Source organism: Oncorhynchus keta, chromosome 31 (genome assembly GCF_023373465.1).
Source record: "Oncorhynchus keta strain PuntledgeMale-10-30-2019 chromosome 31, Oket_V2, whole genome shotgun sequence".
Taxonomy (NCBI): Eukaryota; Metazoa; Chordata; class Actinopteri; order Salmoniformes; family Salmonidae; genus Oncorhynchus; species Oncorhynchus keta.
The window spans coordinates 8,618,498-8,645,099 of NC_068451.1; the positions used below are offsets into that span (position 1 = coordinate 8,618,498).

A 26,602-nucleotide genomic window follows, 5' to 3' on the forward strand; every position below is an offset into this window, starting at 1 on the left:
AAAGCCGGTGTTAGGTTAGAGCCGCTGCCTCTGATGCTACCTGTTTCCTGGCTGATCACTCCTAAGCCCACCTGTCCTTGTTCGCTTGTTGCTCCCTGGAGAATTTCAGCTACCAATTCGAAGTGACTGATCCAATTCCACACAAGCTCAGCGATTCCAGGTTCCATATCAGCACATGGAAACGACTGTGAAATCTTTGAAAGTCAATTTTCTTCCAGTTTACTTGCCCTTTTCTCTGTCCCGTGGTACTCATTTGGGCTTGGTAGATGTTCCATTGAATCTCTGGCACGATGCGAGGCAAGCTGATGAAGGAACAACAGGTATCAGACTGAGATTGCTCAGATCAAAAACACTGGCTATGATTGGCTTAAATACAAAGGTATCCAGCTGTATTACAGTGACAAATTGGTATGCAACTCTATAGCCTTATGAATGGTGCTCACTGCTCAGCAACGATACGGGCTCAGCATACACACAATCAACAACAACACTTGCTATGAGGGAATGAACCCTGTCACAGTGAATGAAGAAGACATGCTTAATTACTGTTACTAAATTCATGTCTGTCAGTATCAGGTCTCTTCTGTGGGGGGACGACAACCACTGAGCTCTCTGACTTCCATTATGCAACCACTTCATTTGCTAATTATGTGAATAGCTCGGCCCACTTCCTAATTCCCAAAAGCATGCAACAGAGGCCGAGGTCTTGACCCCTGCTGTCTAAAGTGGGCGAGCTCTGTGTTTTAGAGCCTCCCCCGCAGGGTCTCCGGGCTTTTGTGAAAATCTACACAGTAGTTCAGGGGTGTCAGTGCAACTCATTTACATTTGATGGAGACATAAAAATGCATGCTGGGCCGCCGCTCAGTATGAGGATATGAAAAAAACTGTCAACATGAGCGACAGCTGCGGAGCGAGTGCTGTGGAGCGAGTGCTGTGGAGCGTGATTGCACTTCACAAATCGGCTTGCAGGGTTAGGGTCAACTTAACTCGAAATCTGACAAGATTTTTGTTTAAGTCAGGAAACCAATAAAGTTTAACTTTGCATAATTTAGATGTGTTTTGATGTGGTGAGAGTGATGTTCATTTGATGGAACATTTGATGAGATGAGGGAAGCGTTTGGGAAAGACTCATCTTGATGTCACCATCTCTCTCAACCCCCCTCCCTGTTCAACCTCTCTCTCTTTTTTTCTCACTCTCTCTCTGTCTTGCTCTCTCTCTCTCATACACACAGTCTCCCCACACACTACATACTCTCTCCCACACTACATACTCTCTCCCACACTACATACTCTCTCCCACACTACATACTCTCTCCCCCACACACACACTCACACTCACCAAGCCAAGCTGAGTCTGACCAAACCGAGCTGAGCCTCACAGAGTGGCCCTCGGTGCCAACCATCAGGGACAATTAAACCCAGTGATCTGTGACTCTAGCAACACTCCACATGACCGGCCCCTTACGGGAAGAGGAGAGACTCTGGGCTAAGTCTCAAATGGCACCCTATTCCGTGTATTGTGTTTCACTTTTGACCAGAGCCATATGGGCCCTGGTCAAAAGGACTGCACCATATCGGGAATAGGGGGGCAATTTGGACTAGGGACAGTCACGGACTGGGGAAACAGAAAAATAAAATAAAAAGGGGAAGAAATCTGCAGTGACTCACGAGGTATGTTCTCCCTTTCCCTCGTTCTTCCCCCCTCAGTACTCTCATGCGGTTTAACTAATTCCTCTCAAAAGCATGGCTCTATGTATAAAACTGTCAAGTACATTGCAGTGCACTCTTGCGTTTATTTATGCAATTGCATAATAAAGTGATCTGGTCCAACAGGATGCATAATGTGTTTGAGCTCACATTTGTTTCTAATTAGCTGTTTGGGGGCTTTCGGATATATACAGACAGACTGTTGATATAGGGAAGCAGAATGTGGAGGAGAAGATAAGAAATCATTACCCACAGCGCACCTGGGTGTGAAAGCAAGGAAGCACTAGTTTTAGATCATCACACCGGCTTGTGTTTCTACTATTAGGTCCGTCATTCCCCCAATCATCCTCAACCCAAAACCCTGACATGCCTGTGAATTCGCTAATTTGTTGTTACTTTTAACTTCCCCAGTAGACTCGTTTGGCTTGTCGGTTGAACAGAGCCATGTACATAGCAATAGGTTCACAGTTAATTTAACAAAACACAACGCAACTGAATGGGAAAACAAATGGTTTCGTAGATCATTTGTGCTTCTTGTAACACCCCTTGCAAAACTCCCCCTGTAAAGTAGATCTGTGCGTTCTGTTTCTGCCAATAAGAAATCCCAGGGAGGCGCTAGTATTTTCTGAATGCAGCTCGCATAACAGAGCCAGCTACTTATGAGAACGCCAGGCGTGTGTGGGCGGACTGCTTTTTAGTCAAGTGCAAACATTTTAGCCTTTAGAGGAAGATCTGCTAGGGTCCACTGCCAATGAGAACGCACCATTAACACCCCCGCAAAGCCCAGGGATGCACACTGGCACACACACTAAAAACAGAGTGTACACCACACCCCCTGGCAGGTATTATCAGGCTCATCCTGGCTGATTTTCTTCCCCCCTCAGTGCCCCGGTGGAATACTGCAGTCTACAGGCCAGTCCATCACGGCACAATATCTCTCTCTCTCTCTCTCTCTCTCTCTCTCTCTCTCTCTCTCTCTCTCTCTCTCTCTCTCTCTCTCTCTCTCTCTCTCTCTCTCTCTCACTCACTCACTCACTCACTCACTCACTCACTCACTCACTCACTCACTCACTCACTCTCTCAACAGTGTGACTAGAGCATCTGAAGGTGAGAGAAAACTAGAACATAACACTTCAGTTTTATTCTTAGTTTGTCAAAGGATGTCCGGAGAAGACACCTACCGCTGTGTCCTGTCGGAACTGAGTGAAGTTGAGCCAAGCAGTTGATCCTCTCCTCTGACGAGGCAACGTCTTCAATCATCATAACGAACTAAACGCTTGGCGCGAACCTGAGACATCCTGCGCGGGTTCCAATAAACTTCCCCATGCGCACGCCTCTCTCAAGCCTCTCCAAGTCAGAACTCTATGAGTTTCTATCAATCACCGTCCCTCTTCTTCCAATCAGTATTCCTCACAGTGCTTCGCTCCATGGACCCCAAGAGCAGGTTGAAGGATGAGACGGGGAATATAAAAAATACAGCACGGGAGAAAAAACGTGTTCCATTCCAACTTCCTCTTCTATCTTTAGCGGTAATAGAATCGGGAGTACCTCCCACTCCGGGTTGTTATGATGAGCTGGGTTGTGTTCATTAGGGCAACCGTCAAAACACATTTTGCAATAGAAAACAGAAATATGCATTTGTTATTGGACAAGTCCAGGTAGTCCTTCCCTTTCTCCGTTCATTTTCTTCCCTTTAGATGCATAACGAACACGATTGGATTGTCTGTTGGTTGGTTCTCATTATAGTTCCCCTCATAACTGGTTAACTAAAGCCATGGTGCTAATTAAAGGTCACCTCTCACCCGGTGTTCCAGTGTGAGATTGAGGGCAGACTGAAAGGTTGCACCAGTCCAACACTAGGATGGTGAGCTGATGATGAGCCACCAATCTGCCAACATTTATTTAGTCACTTTGAGAAATAGACTGACTAGAACAGCTTACCCCATACAAGTCAATGTACCCTGATTCTATATCTATGGTGTCCGCTCTCTGTGTCCGCTGACTCCTTTTCCCTCTGTCTGATTGGTTAAGACACAAGCCTCCCTTATTTTCCCTTCCTCTAATTGGTTCAGATGCAGAGCCCTGCTTTGTTGCCATGCCTCTGATAGGTTTAGACACCACCATGCTCTCTCTATATGAGGGGGTTGGTTTATCTGGCTCGGGTTTCCCAGTGGGAGGAACCGGGTGTGAGCCAGGTGCCCCGTTCAAAGCCCACGGTGAAGTTGGCTCAAAACAAAAGTGCTGCAATTCAGCACATGCAAAATGTATTGCTTTTGATGAAAAGGCTTTATCTGCCTTCCCAATGCAAACTAGTTTGAAAATTCAAACATATGTTTTATGGAAACGAGATGTTGCATGTTTCAGAACGAGCTATGCAGATTACTGTTCGGTTTGAAAAGGACGCTCCACCCTCACCACTTTGGACTGTTCACGTCAAGGTTATAGACCAGTGCCCTGCGGCTCAGCATAATCAAATCCGCCCTATCTCAGTTTGTAGACCTCCTATCTCTGTTTGTAGACCTCCTATCTCTGTTTGTAGACCTCCTATCTCTGTTTGTAGACCTCCTATCTCTGTTTGTAGACCTCCTATCTCTGTTTGTCGACTTCTGATGAATGACAGCCAAACCATTCTGGCTGCCCAGGGAGCAATCGCCATAACAGGCCAATTAAGTCATCAAGAGCTCGTTTAGAGCCTTAATGAGGAACATGGACTCTGTTTGTGTAAATAAACAGGGATTTTTGACTCCATTAAAGCTCTGTTTTTCATTGTGTGTTGTTCAGCAGTAGAGGTCAATAAAGGGAAACTAAAATAAAATAGGACGTCCACAGTGCACACACACACACACACACACACACACACACACACACACACACACACACACACACACACACACACACACACACACACACACACACACACACACACACACACACACACACACACACACACACACACACACACACACACACACACACACACACACACACACACACACACACCATGTTTTGCCAATAGGTAGTTCCTTCTCCGAGTAAGGAGACAAGGCAATATGGTGATTCATTTATTTTAATGATACTGCTGACATCAGCCAAGTAGCAAGCTGATTGGATCTGACTGATGGCAACAAAGAGGGGAGTTGACTGTGAACTCGTTGAATTGCAGTGAAGTGTAATGGAGTCGTGCGGGCGCATGCGTATATGCATGTAAACACATGCATACTAGGGGATTGTTACAGATTACCTTGTCCTCCGATATCAATCTACATCACCAGACATCGTGCTCATTGATCGAGGAGCCGACTCGCACACATGTTTTGATGAAAACGTTCTATAAATTAGAGGGCGTATGATGGAAAACCGGAATATGTAACATTCCTCACTCTGCATATGGAAAGCTGAATATGCAGTGTATATTAAATCACACCCATGTATATGAATGGTTAAACCCCAGGCAATAGCTGCAATCAGCAGAGGGTAATGTGGGGGTTGAATATGCCCTTCAAGTCCAATAGAATGTCTGTTTGATGATTAATTCGTATTGATGTGGAAATATGGAATACGCGTGGGGATGTGTGCCATGCATACATAGTTTCTCCTCTGGTCTGAGATGTGGTGATTGTGGTCTGCTCTGGATGCAGTATGAGGGCCCATATTCTCAAAGCATCTAGGAGTGTGGGCCAAACAGTGCTGATCTAGGATCAGGTCCCCGCTGCATCTAATTATGAGCTAATAGGCAAAACTGTATTCTTACTCTGAGACGCTTTGTGAACATGGACGCAGGAGTTTATGGGTTCCATGTGAGTAAGATGCAGACATCATTTGAGGACCCCAACATAGTGTCCAGCTCCAAACCTGGTACCAGCGCTGCAGAGAGCCTGATCAACTGATCCTAATCCTCTGAGACTGAGCCCTCTCCATGGGCTGCAAGACGGCAGGGGGAAGAGCCAGGTAGGGAGGTGTGTGTGTGCGGTGGGGGCCTCAGCAGGGGAGGGGAGAGTGGAAGGGTGGAGGAGTGGAGGAACACACAGAGGGAAGAGGAGGGAGCCGATGCATAAAATAAGGGATGAGATGGATGAGACAGAGACGAGAATGAGAAAGATGGGAAGGGAAATTGGAAAATTGGATTGTGCAAAAATGCTGAACAGCAAGGCGGATAGGAGGAGCAGTCATGTCTGATACGGGATAAGGAATGGGAAGGGGAGAATTGAAACTCTGAAAGCAACAGGAAGAATAGGGGAGAAACGGGGTAGACGAAAAGAGGACCAAAGAAGTGGCTGTGTATTTTTTTTAGGGGCAGAGGGGTGGAGAGAAAAAAAAGCTAAGGGTTCTTCTCTTTTTTTGTCTCCCTCCGTTTTATGCCCGGAGTCGACAGGCTTGGGTTTGGACTACGAGGAGTGGATCGATGTGAGTTTCTATAGCCAGAACACTCTCCACCATCTCTGACACCATGATGGGGTGATGGACCAAGAGGAGGAGGGAGAAAAAGAGGGAGGAGAGGAAGGAGAGCCGGTAACCTCACTGCATATGCACCACGCAGTGTTGTAGCTGTTACTCTAGCATGGCTTAGAGCAGAGGTCTTTTAACTAATATACAGTATACAGTTGAAGCCGGAAGTTTACATACACCTTACATTGAAACTCAGTTTTTCACAAATCCTGACATTTAATCCCAGTAAAAATTCCCGGTCTTAGGTCAGTTGGGATCACCACTTTATTTTAAGAATGTGAAACATTCAAACATTTTGGGTAGCTTTCCACAAGCTTCCCACAATAAGTTGGGTGTATTTTGGCCCATTCCTCCTGACAGAGCTGGTGTAACTGAGTCAGGTTTGTAGGCCTCCTTGCTCTGACACGCTTTTTCAGTTCTGCCCACAAATGTTCTATAGGATTGAGTTCAGGGCTTTGTGATGGCCACTCCAATACCTTGACAATGCCTTGTTGTTGTCCTTAAGCCATTTTACCACAACTTTGGAAGTATGCTTGGGGTCATTGTCCATTTGGAAGACCCATTTGCGACCAAGCTGTAACTTCCTGACTGATGTCTTGAGATGCTGCTTCAATATATCCACATAATTAGTACATTCACAGACCGCGTCGCCTTCCTGAGCGGTATGACGGCTGCGTGGTCCCATGGTGTTTATACTTACTGTTGTTTGTACAGATGAGCGTGGTACCTTCAGGCATTTGGAAATTGCTCCCAAGGATGTACCAGACTTGTGGAGGTCTACAATTCTTTATCTGAGGTCTTGGCTGACTTCTTTTGATTTCCCTATGACGTCAAGCAAAGATGCACCGAGTTTGAAGATAGGCCTTGAAATACATCCACAGATACACCTCCAATTGACTCAAATTATGTCAATTAGCCTATCAGAAGCTTCTACAGCCGTGACATCAATTTCTAGATTTTTCCAAGCTGTTTATAGGCACAGTCAACGTAGTGTATGTAAACTTCTTACCCACTGTAATTGTGATACAGTGAGTCATTGTAAGGGTTTTCTTCTGGTGAAAGAGAGGCGGACCAAAATTCAGCGTGGTGGTTATTCATGTTTAATTTATAAAGACACTATACATGAACAGACTAAACAAAACAAGAAAAGTGAAAACCTAAACAGTCCTATCTGGTGCAAACACAGAGACAGGAACAATCACCCACCAACACACAGTGAAACCCAGGCTACCTAAGTATGATTCTCAATCAGAGACAACTAATGACAGCTGCCTCTGATTGAGAACCATACTAGGCCGAAACATAGAAATACCCCAAAACATTGAAAAACAAACATAGACTGCCCACCCAACTCACGCCCTGACCATACTAAATAAATACAAAACAAAGGAAATAAAGGTCAGAACGTGACAGTCATAAGTGAAATAATCTGTTTGTAAACAATTGTTGGAAAAATAACTTGTGTCGTGCACAAAGAAGATGTCCTAATCGACTTCCCAAAACTATTGTTTGTTAACAAGAAATTTGTGTTGGTTGAAAAACTGTATGTTCAATTCCCCATATGGAACGTGGATGCCATGCCCTTGATGAACTCATTTCAGTTTGTTTCGCCTCAGTCAGATACTGAGGTCAAATATTATGTAATTCTGAATAAGAAGTGGAAAGTTAGCCTTGGCTTTCTCCAATGAAGACAACAACTCAGTGTGTTGAATGAGTGGGTTGTCTTAGTGTGCTGCTTGTTGTCAGGGCTGTGCTATGCTGCAAACACACACACAATGCAGTACCAGAATTCAGCACCATGGACAGTACAATCAATGCCGACACATACTTCCCTCTTACTGGTAAGTGGACTTGTTTGACACTTGGAAGTGTATGTCCTCTACAATAGTGTATTTGCAATATGCATGTACATATATATTTCGTACACTACTGTACCCTTGGATTTGACATGTTGTTCTGCACATGTTAAAGTCCTACTTCATTTACAGGGTGGAAAAACATCAACATTTATACACTACCTTGATGGCCTGTGTTACGCACTGAATTCTACGGTGATCTAAGTAAGTTGGATTAGACATGATGTGATTCACCATACTGTATGAGCCTTTAACTATTCTCAAACCATAGCTCTGCCTTTGTGGGACCCTACCATGCATAGAACATGACATACTGTCTACTGCAGTATCAAAGTCATGTACTGACAAGACGAATGGCTTTTTTTTTTGGAGTGGAACCAGGCCATCCACACCAGTGAATGGGTTTTGAGATACCTATCACGGGGTGCCAGTGTGCCAGTGCCCTCTGAGCCACCCCACAGAGAGGGACTGAGAGGGTCCTATGACAGGCGAGCCTGGTGGCAGTGCCCTCTGAGCCACCCCACAGAGAGGGACTGAGAGGGTCCTATGACGGGCGAGCCTGGTGGCAGTGCCCTCTGAGCCACCCCACAGAGAGGGTCTGAGAGGGTCCTATGACGGGCGAGCCTGGTGGCAGTGCCCTCTGAGCCACCCCACAGAGCTGAGAGGGTCACCCCCCTCTGAGCCAGAGAGGGACTGAGAGGGTCCTATGACGGGCGAGCCTGGTGGCAGTGCCCTCTGAGCCACCCCACAGAGAGGGTCTGAGAGGGTCCTATGATGGGCGAGCCTGGTGGCAGTGCCCTCTGAGCCACCCCACAGAGAGGGACTGAGAGGGTCCTATGACGGGCGAGCCTGGTGGCAGTGCCCTCTGAGCCACCCCACAGAGAGGGACTGAGAGGGTCCTATGACGGGCGAGCCTGGTGGCAGTGCCCTCTGAGCCACCCCACAGAGAGGGACTGAGAGGGTCCTATGACGGGCGAGCCCGGTGGCAGTGCCCTCTGAGCCACCCCACAGAGAGGGACTGAGAGGGTCCTATGACGGGCGAGCCTGGTGGCAGTGCCCTCTGAGCCACCCCACAGAGAGGGACTGAGAGGGTCCTATGACGGGCGAGCCTGGTGGCAGTGCCCTCTGAGCCACCCCACAGAGAGGGACTGAGAGGGTCCTATGACGGGCGAGCCTGGTGGCAGTGCCCTCTGAGCCACCCCACAGAGAGGGACTGAGAGGGTCCTATGACGGGCGAGCCTGGTGGCAGTGCCCTCTGAGCCACCCCACAGAGAGGGACTGAGAGGGTCCTATGACGGGCGAGCCTGGTGGCAGTGCCCTCTGAGCCACCCCACAGAGAGAGACTGAGAGGGTCCTATGACGGGCGAGCCTGGTGGCAGTGCCCTCTGAGCCACCCCACAGAGAGGGACTGGTCCTATGGGGCAGTGCCCCTCTGAGCCACCCCACAGAGAGGGACTGAGAGGGTCCTATGACGGGCGAGCCTGGTGGCAGTGCCCTCTGAGCCACCCCACAGAGAGGGACTGAGAGGGTCCTATGACGGGCGAGCCCGGTGGCAGTGCCCTCTGAGCCACCCCACAGAGAGGGACTGAGAGGGTCCTATGACGGGCGAGCCCGGTGGCAGTGCCCTTGAGGAAAAGTCCTTAACCTGGTCCGCTCAGGCACGACTAAACCGCTAATGTGCACTATGAAAAATGTAAGTGGCTTAAATCGCATTAGATTAGGCCGTCCGTGAAGCGAGTACATGACAGAATAAAACAATAGGTCTGGATGAGGGGAGCGAGGGGCGGCCCGGGGCTGCGGTGGAAGAGCATGTAGCCGTGGCGCCCTGATGACACGGAGCGTCAGCCTTGGCGGCGGCGGTGTTAACCTTCACTAACGCCGCACCAGCGCTGACAGACGCTTGGCCACACGGCACTGCCAGGTGGGGAGGATTTCATGCTCGTTCCCTTAGTCTCTGTGTGAATATTGAGTTAAATTACACTTATATAAAGTCAAACATGCTGTAGACCACTTTCCATTATTTTTCCTTTTCTGGTCATTTATATGCGAGCCCATATGCCACCACACCTGAAGTGGAAGTACTGCACTGTCATTGTTATTTGCTTTCTGGAGTGCCAAAGATAAATGTACACTTGCTGCCATCTGACAAACAATAACAAAAAACAACCAACAGCGTTATTTCTCCCACTGTGTCCCTCGATCCCAAAATGCCGCACACTGAATCTTGCAAACGGTACAATCAACGACCCTAAAGGACACACAAGACACACGGGCACTTTTTCACCCAGGAGATTTTTCATCCAACCCAGCTATATGTCATACTTGAAATGTTTTGGCAATTAGCATATACGTGTGTTTCATCCCCTACCACAGTTGCCAAGGGAAGTTGAAAGGCATTTGGGAGAGAATCAAGTTCGCTTATGTAAAAAAAACGGTTAAAACAGGAACTCTAGGCACAGGGAACAGGGAGGGTTCAGTACAGTATCTAGGCCACATTTGGATGCTCTTAGTTTACCTTCAGGCTCTGTGAGCTTCAGAGCGTGCAACAACGCAGCCCGCCCATTGAAGCCTGAGGCTTGGCAAAGATACTGGATCTACAGTGCAGCGCCAGATTCTCCCCACTAATAAAATACTAATGGTATCACAAATAGCATATAAACCAGAAATATGAATTTATATAACATGCAGTAGCATTTGCCCTACATGTGTCTATAACATTCAAATGTAGTCCGATTATGCAGGTTGTCAATCCCATCCCTAGCCAAATGAGACCAGCAAGCGTTTAGTTAGATATTAGAATGCACAGCATGAATTTGGTTGAGATCATTAATAAGGCCGCTGTCTGTCCTTTTATGTCTGAAGCCTCTGCAGTCCTATCACTCCTACACACTTGGGATCCTTAATGATGACACGCTTATTTGCAGTTATTTCAGGAAACTCAATGACCTACTTGCCAGGGTCATGAGCAAAATGAACAAGACAAGCATCTTTGAAGATTATGATAATGGAAACGAGGGGAGAGAAACAATTCACCGGCACGTTCTACATCTTATTATCGCTCTCGGGGTTGGCAGACGCCCATTTCGAGGACGTGATAAAAATAAGCTATGTCAGCTATGTTTTGTTAGCTAGCATTGCATTGTAGGCCTATTTTACGGCCTGTAAAGCTCTGCGCTCGCACCAGGAAAACAAACACTCATAACATTTTGCCCCTAAAAGACAAGTGTCAGAGAAGTGCGATGAAAACAGATGTCGGTCCATCCACCAAATTGTTTTGGAGATTTACTCGGAGCGCAGCAGCTGGAATGTGCCCTGGTATATCATGTAATTGGCTCTAAATTTCAGGCGCCTGCTCTATAGCAATACTGCAGCCGCTGCATTGACATGGAAATTGATACATTCATCAGTTCTCGGTGGGAGAATGAGGACGAGGAGTTTGATAGAGCTTGATATACAGTTTGATACAGCGTGAACCAAGGGCCAGATGGTGCAGACTTAAACATACTGTAAGAGGGAGGATATGGGTTCAAAAAGCAATTCATGCAAATTACTTTGCAGTGAAAGACGTCGACTCGTACAATTTTGCCGTGTTTACCAATAACAAATTGGAAAGGGAAAGTAATGGAAGTGCTTTTGGTGCAGAAAACCTGGATACAGTGCAACTACATGTGTTAGCAACCACCACCAATGCCAATGTATAGTCAACATGTTTAATGAATAGGAAGTATTATGGCTGCATTAGCGTGTGGCCTATATAATGGTTGCCTGGGAAATGGAGTGTGACCTAGCAAAATACATCCATTCCTTAAGAAGGAAAGCTGAGCAGTTGGTCTGGGCCCTTGATGTGTGGGAAATAATCGCTGAGGTGAACAAAGCGTATAGAAATCACACTGACTGGGCAAAGCAGAACCCGCTCCTGCACTCTCATACCGTATGTCATTGTGCCCTGTCAGCCTCACTGCGACTTTCATTATCTCATACACTACATCCTATTGTTTTTTTTCTCTCTCAAAGCAGCAAACTAAATAGATTTCACATATTATCATTCCAAATAGACCATTTATTTAACTCTGCTTTATGGAAATGAGATGAGTATAGATTTCTAGGGTATTATGCAGTATTTTGGACTAGGGCATTGGTGGGGACTAGTAACCTAGGTCATTACATATCTAACTAGGTCTACCTTATATTCCTGCTATAGCTCCACGTTCATATATCTAATGCATTACTACTATGATAATCAAATGCACAGAAACAACTTCCCCACTAGAACCACTACAAAAAGATGGCTCCCTTGTTTGCTGAGTGAACATTTGGAGTGGCGGCATCGCTAGAGGAGTTTGGAAGGACGAAGCACTGCAGAGCACTAAACTGTAGGTGTGTGTGTGGGGGGGGCAACCAGGTGCTGTTAACTGTGAGACTCTCCACTGCAAGATGATGATCAAAGACAGCCGTAACGGCCACGTATGCTCATGGCTGCCGGCCAGACCAGCCAAATCCACAGGGGTGGGGAGTGGAGGGGGGCGCGACAGGCCCTGTCGGTGGAGATGAGCCAGATCAAGGAAACCGAACGCTGAAAAAAATTCTGCTGCATATATAAGCGCCGGTGCGTCTACAAAAACAAACTACCCCTCAGATCACCTATCTCTACGTTTTAGACAGGACCCATGTTGACAACAAGTCTCAGAGTAGGGGTGCTAATCTAGGATAAATTTTTCCTTTCAGATCACAATAAATAAGACAGGAGGGGGGCTGATCTTAGATCAGCACTTATTCTCTGATTCTCCACCCGACTTATTTTGTCCTCCAATGATCACCACTCTATAGGCCCAGTCATTCGTGAGGTGAGGGATTCTCGAGTGGGAATTATTGAAGATGTTCCGGGGACAGTGGGTGGCTTTCCCTGCAGCAGACTGGAGTTGAGATAATACTAATGATGTCTTTTGGGATCCTGCACTGCCAAGGTCCCTGATCTTGATCCGTGAGAAGCCCCAGTGTGACTTCTGGCAGTACTCTGCGAACACTGAAGCTTACGATAACTCGGGCTAGCAATTCTTTGGTTAATGGAATTACTGTCGATAAGACCTGGCCATAAGATGATTACTTATCATAGGTAGATAACTGAACATGAGTCCATGTGTGTTGAATAGAAATAATAATAACTTTCCCCCCAAATGGCAGTCATGGCCACTGATCTCATAAACTATGTAAAATCTCTAAAGTGGGAATTATTTCTGCATCAAGTGATAGGAATGGACATGAATTGTGAGTGCAAATAGCTTCCCATTGTGATCTTTTGCGAACCAACACTCACAAAGCATTTCTTATCGCTCCACACAAGTCATTGCACGATGGATGATACTAACGCACCGCTAACTAGCTAGTGATTCCACATCGACTCTTGACCTAGGGGGGGAATTCTGACCCAAGTTAAGCGCACGTAAATGGTACGTAATTCCTTTTTTGTGTACTTTTCTCGCGATGCATATTCTGACCTTGAACGTAAGCATAAGAATAACGTGCTATTCACCCGCATTTTGTTCATGGTGGAGCTCTAATAAATTAAGGAGTGGCGGAGGTGTGTCTACAGATACACCGTATTCTGAACTTGACTTAATTCCCTTATAATCCCACTACCTTTACGTGTGAGGAAATCATGAATAAGGTCCCAAGTAGAAAAAGCATCTGCTTTCTTTTTTCCGAAAGAAATAACAGCATTCTCCACGCACAGTAATATATACATGGATAAGAGCTGTTGATAAGAGCTAGGAAAATGACTAATCCATTTGGAGAAAGGGATTGTAAATACACATAGCATTAAAAAAACAAACATTTTCCTTGTGGTCCCTGGAGACGGATGTGAAACTAGTCATATTGGAATCCAACCGCACCTTCTCCGCTATGGAATCTGGTTTCAGAGCTGGTCATGGGTGCACCTCAGCCACTCTAAACGATATCGTAAATGCTATCGATAAGAAACAATACTGTGCAGCTGCATTCATTGACCTGGCCAAGGCGTTCGACTCTGTCAATCACCACATCCTCATCGGCAGACTCAACAGCCTTGGTTTCTCAAATGATTGCCTCGCCTGGTTCACCAACTACTTCTCCGATAGAGTTCAGTATGTCAAAACTGAGGGCCTGTTGTCCGGGCCTCTGGCAGTCTCTATGGGGGTGCCACAGGGTTCAATTATTGGGCCGACTCTCTTCTTTGTATATATCAATGATGTAGCTCTTGCTGCTGGTGAGTCTCTGATCCACCTCTACGCAGACGACACCATTCTGTATACTTCTGGCCCTTCTTGGGACACTGTGTTAACAACCCTCCAGACGAGCTTCAATGCCATACAACTCTCCTTCCGTGGCCTCCAACTGCTCTTAAATACAAGTAAAACTAAATGCATGCTCTTCAACCCATCGCTGCCCGCACCTGCCCGCCCGTCCAGCATCACTATTCTGGAAGGTTCTGACTTAGAATATGTGGACAACTACAAATACCTAGGAGTCTGGTTAGACTGTAAACTCTCCTTCCAGACTCACATCAAACATCTCCAATCCAAAGTTAAATCTATAATTGGCTTCCTATTTCGCAACAAAGCATCCTTCACTCATGCTGCCAAACATACCCTCGTAAAACTGACCATCCTACAGATCCTCGACTTCGGCGATGTAATTGACAAAATAGCCTCCAACAGTCTACTCAACAAATTGGATGCAGTCTATCACAGTGCCATCTGTTTTGTCACCAAAGCCCCATATACTACCCACCACTGCGACCTGTACGCTCTTGTTGGCTGGCCCTCGCTTCATACTCATCGCTAAACCCACTGGCTCCAGGTCATCTACAAGACCCTGCTAGGTAAAGTCCCGCCTTATCTGTGCTCGCTGGTCACCATATCTGCACCCACCCGTAGCACACGTTCCAGCAGGTATATCGCACGTGTCACCCCCAAAGCCAATTCCTCCTTTGGCCGCCTCTCCTTCCAGTTCTCTGCTGCCAATGACTGGAACAAACTATAAGCTTCTGTAGGGCTGAACCTGCTGAGTAGATGTATCCTCCCAGGCTTTTCTCCGTTTTATTTTACAATTTGTATCATGTTAAATATTAGTCACTGTTGGGAGCCACCGTCAGTAATACCCACATACGTTTCTAGCTGTCACTTTAGTGTTAGTTTCCTTACATTTACATTACATTACAGTTAAGTCATTTAGCAGACGCTCTTATCCAGGGCGACTTACAAATTGGTGCATTCACCTTATGACATCCAGTGGAACAGCCACTTTACAATAGTGCATCTAAATCTTTTAGGGGGGGGTGAGAAGGTTTACTTATCCTATCCTAGGTATTCCTTAAAGAGGTGGGGTTTCAGGTGTCTCCGGAAGGTGGTGATTGACTCCTTAAATTTGTAGCCTACATTTTGAATCATTCCATTCCCTTTACCTGTCGCTAGCATTAGTGGATCATATTAGGCTAACATTGTGTAATCATTTGGGACATGTAACCTATGTGAATCATTATGGAACTCAAGACTACATGTAGCAGGTTAAACTTGAAGCCTTGGGCACGGGTCACGACGACTAGACCATTGTCATCACGGTTCCATAATTACTGAGGATTAGAGTAGATTTATAGGACTTTTGTTCAACCACTATTGTACACTTTTTTTCCACCTTCCAGTATTTCATGGATTGAATTTGAATATGACAGCTTTCAGGATGAATCAAACCACTGTTTTTGATTCACCAATATACTTTGTGCGTAAGAGCTCTCCAAACCATACTTTCCTAACCCTAAAATGTGCCTAAATAATATACAAGATCAGAGTATTTTTTCATCTACCAGTTGGTGCTGAAATGGAGACAAATATGCATATATTTCCTATATATTCCCTATATTTGAAACCTTTTCTCTCAATGTATTATAATGAGTCAATCGTCAAAATTCTTAAAGGTTCACCGTATTTAAACGGATAAATGTACTGATAAATGTACTGAAACCCCTATTGAATGAAAACTTCACCAGAAAATCTGTTGGCCAGCAAATGGGAGGGTTTTCAGCGGTTGAATGAAATGTCTTCAGCGCTCACAGGGGAACCACGCCTGCAAACCTCATTATGCACCTGCATAAGGTAAGTCTGAATACCAACTACTGAGAAGTGCGTAGTATAGGCGTGTGTAGGAAAGACGTACATTTCCTCATTCTGATTTGGCCCCGACTGAACAAACTTCCATTATAATATGCTTCCAGTTTATAGACTTTGGAAATAGTATACCATTCATTAGTGCACTCACATTATACATATAAGTGAGATATCCGGTCACATTATGTTCCCGATACAGCTTTCATAATGTGCTTTAAGTTCATGAAGTACTGATGTACTGTACTTGTAGTCTTTTGTCAATGCAGACATACTGTACTCTTTACAGTAAAAACACTTCAGAGATCAATGGATTCAAGGGCACTACCTGAGCTGCCTGGAGCCCTACTAAAAGCCTCCCAGTCTCGTCTTGAGACAGAACAGATATCCCAAAGGACACAATTGTGAAGCACTGAATGGGAAAGCCCTCCGAGTCTGAAGTTTGGGAGCTCCGCTGCAGGAACGTCCTGGGCTGGGAATCGATGTGATACCTAGCAGCTGGATGAAATTATATTTGGTTTTGTTTGTGTAATAATTCTGGCTTTAATTAACTTCCTGTATCGGAGCTCCCTCCTCGCTGCTCCGTGGGCCCATTGGTCGAGCTGGCGGAGTGACAATGCACTGAGCTGAATGTCACGCTCTCCTTGGGCAGATCAATCCAGGCGATCAGATATCAGACTCCTGAAGGATGGCTGCAGGCCACAAAGTGTGTGTGTGTGTGTGTTTGAAAGAGAGCACACATTCATGTATACGTACACACACACACACACACACACACACACACACACACACACACACACACACACACACACACACACACACACACACACACACACACACACACACACACACACACACACACACACACACACACACACACACACACAGCTAACGGCTAAGGACTGATACCGGCAGACTGGCCCCCCCCAAAAAAGCTTCTCTTTTCAGTTAGGTACGCTTTGTCTTCTTCTATTTCCTTTATGCTCATGATTACCATCTGTGTAATAATAATGTGTCAGGTTGATTAGCCGACTTCCTCATTGAGAGGGACCACTGTTCCACAAAATGTCTGCCTCGTGCCGTTGTTTACTGACTGCCTGAAGTCTGTGTACCATGTTCAAGGTTACACCGAAGTCCTCCCTGGGGGAATGAAGCAGATTTATAACCCCTGTGGTAACATGTCTGCCTCTTAGCACAGTATCTAACTGTCTGCCTCTTGGCACAGTATCTAACTGTCTGCCTCTTGGCACAGTATCTAACTGTCTGCCTCTTGGCACAGTATCTAACTGTCTGCCTCTTAGCACAGTATCTAACTGTCTGCCTCTTGGCACAGTATCTAACTGTCTGCCTCTTGGCACAGTATCTAACTGTCTGCCTCTTGGCACAGTATCTAACTGTCTGCCTCTTAGCACAGTATCCAACTGTCTGCCTCTTAGCACAGTATCTAACTGTCTACCTCTTAGCACAGTATCTAACTGTCTGCCTCTTGGGACAGTATCTAACTGTCTGCCTCTTGGCACAGTATCTAACTGTCTGCCTCTTGGCACAGTATCTAACTGTCTGCCTCTTGGCACAGTATCAAACTGTCTGCCTCTTAGCACAGTATTGAACTGTTTGCCTCTTAGCACAGTATCCAACTGTCTGCCTCTTAGCACAGTATCTAACTGTCTACCTCTTAGCACAGTATCTAACTGTCTGCCTCTTAGCACAGTATCTAACTGTCTGCCTCTTAGCACAGTATCTAACTGTCTGCCTCTTAGCACAGTATCTAACTGTCTGCCTCTTAGCACAGTATCTAACTGTCTACCTCTTAGCACAGTATCTAACTGTCTGCCTCTTAGCACAGTATCTAACTGTCTGCCTCTTAGCACAGTATCTAACTGTCTGCCTCTTAGCACAGTATCTAACTGTCTGCCTCTTAGCACAGTATCCAACTGTCTGCCTCTTAGCACAGTATCCAACTGTCTGCCTCTTAGCACAGTATCCAACTGTCTGCCTCTTAGCACAGTATCCAACTGTCTGCCTCTTAGCACAGTATCCAACTGTCTGCCTCTTAGCACAGTATCTAACTGTCTGCCTCTTAGCACAGTATCTAACTGTCTGCCTCTTAGCACAGTATCTAACTGTCTGCCTCTTAGCACAGTATCTAACTGTCTGCCTCTTAGCACAGTATCTAACTGTCTGCCTCTTAGCACAGTATCTAACTGTCTGCCTCTTAGCACAGTATCTGTCTGCCTCTTAGCACAGTATCTAACTGTCTGCCTCTTAGCACAGTATCTAACTGTCTGCCTCTTAGCACAGTATCTGTCTGCCTCTTAGCACAGTATCTAACTGTCTGCCTCTTAGCACAGTATCTAACTGTCTGCCTCTTAGTCTGCCTCTTAGCACAGTATCTAACTGTCTGCCTCTTAGCACAGTATCTAACTGTCTGCCTCTTAGCACAGTATCTAACTGTCTGCCTCTTAGCACAGTATCTAACTGTCTGCCTCTTAGCACAGTATCTGTCCTCTTAGCACAGTATCTAACTGTCTGCCTCTTAGCACAGTATCACAGCACAGTATCTAACTGTCCCTCTTAGCACAGTATCTAACTGTCTGCCTCTTAGCACAGTATCTAACTGTCTGCCTCTTAGCACAGTATCTAACTGTCTGCCTCTTAGCACAGTATCTAACTGTCTGCCTCTTAGCACAGTATCTAACTGTCTGCCTCTTAGCACAGTATCTAACTGTCTGCCTCTTAGCACAGTATCTAACCGTATGCCTCTTAGCACAGTATCTAACTGTCTGCCTCTTAGCACAGTATCTAACTGTCTGCCTCTGCTAGAGCCTTGAGAGGGAGTGGTGAGTAGTAGTCACTCAAAAACAACCAAGAACAGGAAATATATGTATTCTCTCTCTCTCTCTCTCTCTCTCTCTCTCTCTCTCTCTCTCTCTCTCTCTCTCTCTCTCCTCTCTCTCTCTCGGGTATTATTTGAGGTCAACAATTACTTAGCACATTTTTACCCCCTTTTTCTTCCAAATTTCATGATTACGATCTTGTCTCATTGCTGCAACTCCCCAACAGGCTCAGGAAGCCACGCTTCTTAAACACCTGCTCGCATAACCCAGAAGCGAGCTGCACCAATGTGTCGGAGGAAACACTGCTGAACTGACGTCTGAAGTCATACTGCAGGCGCCCGGGCCTCCACAAGTAAAGCCCCCCGGCCAAACCCTCCCCTAACCCGGATGATGCTAGGCCAATTCTCCCCCACCCTATGGGACTCCCGGTCACGGCCGGTTGTGACACAGGGTGTCGTGGCGCTGCAAGACTGGGATGCAGTTCCTTAGACCGCTGCGTCACTTTGGAGGCCTACCACAAGTCTTTTAAAGCTCACACATATAAATAGATTATGTTTACATTGTCAAGACGAAGCATTTACGGCAGCCGGGCGTTGCATTGGGTCCTTAAACTTTGTTTACCTCGGTGAATGGGGTAATACCAAGGACTCAGATATCTGACATTACTGTCTACATCCTCTCATCATCCATTGTTTCTCACCACCTCTCTCTCAATCGCAGACGCTCTCAAACCATCTCCTCCTTTTTCTCCCTCCCCGCTAAATCAATAGTCCAGCAATAATGTATCAGTCCAGCAAGGCTCCCTATCACTGCCTCCCTCTCTCTATCCTCTCAATACAGAACACGTCTGTCCGTCTCCACCATTCCTAACTTCTCATCATTATCCCTCCCTACTTCCATTCCAGATTCTACATTCTCCGTTTCTATGTTATTTCCCGTCCCTCCGGGAAAAAAAGAAAGAATTCCCCTCGTTTTCCATTTTGTAGTTCCTCTTACACATCTGGTATTTACATGTCTCCCTCCCCTCCCTCTCCATCCTCCCCTCCCTGTGACTTTTGTCTCCATCCCCATCTCCCTTCCTCCGACAAACGCTCCTATTATACCCACTCTGTCTATCTCCTCTCTTCCCCTCTCTTTATCTCTCTCTCTCCCACCCACTCACTCCTTACTAACAATCAACTGGAGACGAGTCATCGGAACAGGAGCCATTCTCCTCGGAACATCGACGGCCCCCTCAGCACTGCAGGCAGGCAGGCAGGCACGGTAAGGTGGACACACATCAGTCTCCCACAGAATGTATTGCTAATCCTAAAGGGATCATATCACACTGTATGGAACGGCTTTTGTGTTGCATTTAATCATTTAAGCTAATGGAAAAAAATAGAAGCAGGGCTGATAATCGTTGCCAGCTGTACACTCTTAGAATAAATGGCTGTCTCTGTAGAACCCTCTATCTGGAACCAAAAAGGGTTCTGCATGGATGGAATCAAAAAAGGTTCTCCTACAGTGCCAGCCAAATAACCCGTTACGGTTCTAGGTAGCACATTATTTTCAAGCAACATGTCACCCAAGATATGGCGACCCATACACAAATACGAGACCAAAACAGACAGACTAAAAGATGTGATGCTTCACGTAATGCAGTGGAGGCTCCTCAGAGAAGGAACGGAAGGACCATCCTGCTCAGTGAATTTCATAAAAATAGTGAAACATGCATTTTTAGGTACAATTATAATAAATATATCCACGTCACCAAATAACTGATTAAGACACAATGTTTTGCAATGAAGGTCTACAGTACCCTCGACATCACCCTCTAGGGTAGCACCATGGTGTAGCTGGAGGACAGCTATTTTCTGGACTCATCTGTGTACATTGACTTCAATATAAAACCTATAGACCAACTCCCAGAAGACGTCCTCCAATCTATCAGAGCTCTTGCAGCATGAACTGACATGTTGTCCATCCAAAGGATCAGAGAAAGAATCTAGTGCTGAAAACATAAGCTAGCTAGCACTGCAGTGCATCACGTGTGGTGAGTAGTTGACTCAAAGAGAGAGAGAGAGAGAGAGAGAGAGAGACAGAGAGACAGAGAGAGAGAGCTAGCTATATTTCGTTGTATTTTTTCTTCTTCTTAGTTGAACTTTCATTTACTTAGCTAGCTAATGGCTGCAGCTAATTTAGCATACAACCTGACTCAAACAGAGACAAATTATATTTATGTTAACTGGCTAAGGCTTTCCAACCCTGCAGCTCTTCCAAGTCAAGGTAGGCTTTAGTTTTTATACATGTATTGCCACTGGGGCCCGCCGGTGTAACTGCTAAATTGCGTGCTATACATGTACTGCGTGATTGTACACATGGATTGGATTCATGTCAAATCAAATTTTATTAGTTACATGCTTTGGAAACAACAGGTTTGGACTAACAATGAAATCCTCACTGTCAGGCCCTTCATAACAATGCAGAGAGAAAGAAAATAGAGAAATTGTGAGTTTACTAACGCGTTAGTTGTAGTAGCTATGTTGACTTAGCTAATAGAGTGACAACGATATAGGCTGTGTAGCGGTCAGCGGTTTTGATCGGAAAGTTTGGCTTGGAGAGTTTTTTTCACCTGGTCACCGATAGCTGTTGTGTTGTGCACTGAATTCCACAAGCGAAGAGAAAAGGTGAGAGGAGAGGAGTGCGTAGATTCCATAAATAATGATACACCAAACAAAGTGATCGTGCTGTATGTGGCTGCTATGAAAGTGAACTGTGTGTGCTGGAGATCAGGGACGTATTCATTCCGCTGACTCCATTGCAAAATATTTCTTAAACGGAAACAAATGAAACGGGTTGGACCTACCTGAATTTTCCAATAGAAACTCTCGTTCTGTTTGGACTAATGATTACACACCAGATCAGCTAAATTCAGGCAAGAGTGTGCAAGGCGGTATTGAATGTGTCAATGTCTGTCACCTTGATTACTCACATTTTTGTCGACCTGTGCACCTACGTTTGTAAACTTCCATTCATAGGCTAGGTTGTAGAAACCTTATGATGGGTATAGGGAAAATTCTAGTATCATGTAGTAGCCTAAACCTCTCAATGTTACGTCGACCTGGGTGAATGGAATTTGAATGACAGTCATCCAATATGCTGTAATAGAAGTAAGGCCATGCTCATAAAAAAAATAATCATCCTCCCTCATCTTAAACTGCACCGACCGCCACTGTAGTCTAGCTAACTAAAAGGGCTGTGACAACCAGACAACCAGACCCTTTAGGAAGGGTCCCACTGGGCAAAAACTGGTTCATCAACGATGTTTCTACATCATGTCAACCAATACAAATCAACGTGATGATGTTGAATCAACATTGAAAAACTGACTGGATTTACAAGAAGTCGTCAACATAGGGCATTTCACCTCTTTTTCACACAACTTTGAACCTACAGTTGAAGTCAGAAGTTTACATACACCTTGGCCAGATACATTTAAACTCAGTTTTTCACAATTCCTGACATTTAATCCTAGTAAAAATTCCCTGTCTTGGGTCAGTTAGGATCACCACCTTTTTAAGAATGTGAAATGTCAGAATAATAGTAGAGAGAATGATTTATTTCAGCTGTTATTTCTTTCATCACATTCCCAGTGGGTCAGAAGTTTGTGGAGTGGTTGAAAAACGAGTTTTAATGACTCCAACCTAAGTGTATGTACACTTCCTACTTCAACTGTATATCCAATGATATGGTGAATAATTGATGTTGATTTCAGATGAATTCACGTTAGTTGACAACTCAACCAAAGGCTAACGTTCCTCTTGAGACTCAGTCCCAATCCGAGCTTGTCCATTTACTCGACATCGTACTGCACTACCAACACGAATATCCCTCTTCCTGGATTCACAAATAATCCAATGAAAATGCAACATGGGGATAGCAATATGCGCTCATTTGGACGGCCACAAACCGTTACAAAAATCCATATCAGTCCGTCCGTGTCTCCTTTTAAAAACTTCAAATTAAGTTTGCAAAACAAATCAAATCATACTTTTGTTTCTCCTCCTGCAGCAGAAACAACGACAAGCTTATCTTTACCATAACTGAGTAAAAAAAAAAAAAAGGTCAAATCTTCCAATCTTTTGCTTTGGATTTGTTACACAGTTAAATTGGCTAGAGAATGAAGAAGGGGCGAGATAGTCTTGGGAGAACCGGGGAGATGGATAATTTCATTTTCTCTCTCTCTCAGAGTGGAAATGGGTTTAGGAATTCAATCAGCTTTCGCAATGCAACCTCCAAGGCAAGCTGTATACATTCCCTGCCTCCGCCTTAGTGTCGGTGTCTTTGTACATTGAAGAAGTGGAGAAGCATTCACCAAGCAACAGAGCGTGAACATAAATAGGACGCCAAGGCTGGTCACATCCACCCTACAGTTACACTTCTTGTCTTCCAAAAAGTGGAAAAGTAATTACACAAGCAAAACTTTTTGAAGAGCAAGCATCACTACACCATCTCTGTTACCAGTCTTATAGACTAGACATAAAATAGCACATGTAAATCCAAGACACTCTATTTAGTATGATATGTTATGTTTGCTATGGTTAGATAAAACAGAAGGTTACGTAAGGTAAAAAACGAAAGGAAGGTGGTTTGTCGGGGTGGGTGGGTGTATAACGCAAATGTCTAGCAACTCAAAGGTTTTGTGTTCGAATCCCATCAAGGACAATATTAACAATTCAGCTAATTAGCAACTTTTCAAATTCTCACTACATTTTTTTCTCCTTTGCAACTACTTAGCATGTTAGCTGACCCTTCCTCTAACTGTAACATGAACCCTTTTAGCTAATCCTTCCCCTAACCCTAACCGCAAAACCCTTTAACCTACCGTAACTCCTAACCTTAAGCCTAACCTTAACCCTAACCCCTAGCCTAGCTAATGTTAGCCAGCTAGCTAACATTAGCATTAGCCACCTAGCTAATGTGAGCCACAACAAATTGGAATTTGCGTCATATGTTACTTTATCCAAATTAGGAACATATTGTACGTTTTTCAAATTCGTAACATATCATACGAATTGTAATTCGTTATATATCATAAGAAATGGATGATGGACAAGACGTAACATACAGTATCATAGGAGTGTCTCGGATTTACGTACAGAATCATATGAAATCAGACTCCACAATGGGAGGAGAGTGACTTGATATTGATATAATCCATGCACTTCTTTTATTATCTCTTTTCCCATCCAATGTCTGCTACTTCCCACTTCCCTGTTTTGATAGCGCAGCTGTCACCGTTATATGACGCATAAATTCCTGGGCCCATTTGTGGCGCGAGGGCGGATAAATGGATGTGAAATCAAGCCATGAAAATCCAACATCGCATGGCAGGGAATTTCAACGGGAGCTCATTAGCAAAAGCATGTTCCTCATTCCTCTGCTGAAATGGCAAGGCCATGCTGATTAAGTGTTTTTCTCCTCCCTCCTGTTCTTGCCCTTATGCCATTTTCATGGATGACATTTAATCGGAAGCATTTGGGGGATATTTCAGTTCATTTTCCGTGGCGAAAACCAACGGCGTGCGGATCAAGGATTGAAAGAGTCTTTGGCGGGTTGTGACTGACACTGGGTCTGGGTCATAAAAGCTAGCTAGGGGAAGGCTAAAGAAAATCTTCCTGAAGCCCTCCCACCATGGACAAAGGGCCGGCTGTGCTGTGGCCAGACCAGACCAGAGTAAATGTGAGGCTGTGTGGATGGAGTCAGAGCCGGGCCCTGATCAAAGGTTCCTCGACCCAGCTGCCTGCTGCAGAGCCCAGAGTCCCCTGTCACAGGCCCTGTCTGCCTGCCTGCCTGGCTGACTGGCAGCCACAAGGACAGCAGCCCTAATGCCCATGGTACCTGGGCACAAGCAGATATCACACGCCCCCAAAAAGAGATCTGAGAACTGCCCCGGCAAGACAACATCAGATAGGATGGTCGACTGACCTCAATGCACGGGTGTGTGTTTATCTGTGTGTGTTTTTGGGTGTTTTTGAAGGATAAACAGCATCCCTCCAACCTCATGTTGCCTTTTAAATCCAGTGCTACCTTGACTTTTATATCCTAAGCAAAGCTGCACAGGTAAGAGACGGTCCAGTGGGCAAACTGTGTGCATGTCTGTCTCTGTGTGTTTATATGTGTGTTCGGGGGCAGAGTGAGAGGATGAAAGTAGCTGCAGTACACATGTGCTAAAGGCCCAGAGGTACCTAGCTGCCACCAACAGGCCTGCTAATGAAAGCTGCTAAGGGCTAGAATATTTATACTGTTTTGTCTTCTTATAGAGCAATGCTACCTTGAGGGGGACTACTACGCATATGTGAGAGTGTGTGTAGGTGGGGGAGAGTGTGTGTTTTTTCCACACATCACACACACAAACTGCCTCAACATGACTCATACATTACATGTGAGAGAGTGTGTTGGCGTGTGTAGGTGAGGGAGTGTGAATGTGTGAAGGCGCACACATCACAAGGACACACTCGCACATACCAATGCCCCAAGTTACCATTACTTTCCCCTTCTTCCACTTGGTATTGTCCTGCTCCCTCCCTTTTCCCTCCTCTCTCACCACATGGTACCGACGCCACAGGCTAGCGCTAACTTCAATTAGGAAGCAACACACCGTGCCATTTCTTACTGTAGTGCCAGCTCTCCTTGCGTTAGCTAGCTCATCTGTGCATACCTTGCCGTATACCTTCCTTTCTGCACTGACGGCTATCATGCAGGGGGCTGAGCCGTGACTTGCCATGATTGAGCTCACTTTGCCTAACAGGTGCTATCATCTCCGCAAACCTTCAGCACTTCTCCCCCTCGCAGCACCCGCACTTAGCCCACCAGGCAGAGTATAAAGAGGAAGGCATTTAGGTATTCTGACCACAAAGACTTGGCACAGCGTGAAATCTGAGTGATAGGAAAATTGAACATTTAAGAGGGGGAAAAGGGCCGGTTTCCAATTGCGGAAAGGTGGAGGATTCCCAGAACTTTTTCGGCCAGAACCTGGGTTTAAATACTATTTGAAGTTATTTCAAATACTTTGGCTGTGCTTGATTAAGCTCGCCTGTTGCGATGGGAAAATAGAAAAGTTCCAAATGCTGCAAACTCCGCCCACCTGGCACTCCAGGGAGGCCAAAGCAAACGCTTCAAGTATTTGAGAGATTTCAAATAGTATTTGAACCCATGATGTCTGGTGTTTGCCGAAATCAGTTGTTTTCAGCTTCAGCTCAGCCCAGACGGTCCTCCTAAAATCAGTTTTAAGATGGAGGGGGAAGATGGAGGAAGGCGATGGACGGAGAGAGAGGGCCTTTGATGAATGAAGTGGGTCACATTTTAAATGTGGTGTCCTTGAATGAGGAAATGTTGGTTCCCTAAAGGCTACTTAAAAAGGCCTGAAATAACCAAGACCTCTACCTCATTTATCAAGATGACACATCACATATGATTTGGACGGGGAGGGGGGGGTGGAAGGGGGACTCTATAAATCTTACAGGATGGCTGGTTGGTCGCTGGGTGGACTCTGGACTCTTACAGTGTTAACAGGACAGGGTTTAGCTAAGAGGCTTCTCTCTCTCTCTCTCTCTCTTTCTCTCTCTCTCTCTCT

General features: G+C 45.5%; 1 protein-coding gene across 2 annotated transcripts in view; it reads right to left on the reverse strand.

The window, feature by feature from the left end:
* The window catches only part of LOC118364315 (igLON family member 5), a 165,754-nt gene that overhangs the window by 94,608 nt on the left and 44,544 nt on the right, over window positions 1–26,602 (reverse strand). The window contains exon 1 of one of the 2 annotated variants that reach the window (XM_052489451.1): window positions 2,889–3,057. The exons of the other annotated variant lie outside the window; for it this stretch is intronic. Within the exon in view, the coding sequence (XP_052345411.1) occupies window positions 2,889–2,970 (82 nt within the window). The 5' untranslated portion in view covers window positions 2,971–3,057. Of the gene's footprint in view, window positions 1–2,888; window positions 3,058–26,602 lie in introns of those variants that run through there. 2 annotated transcript variants of the gene reach the window in all.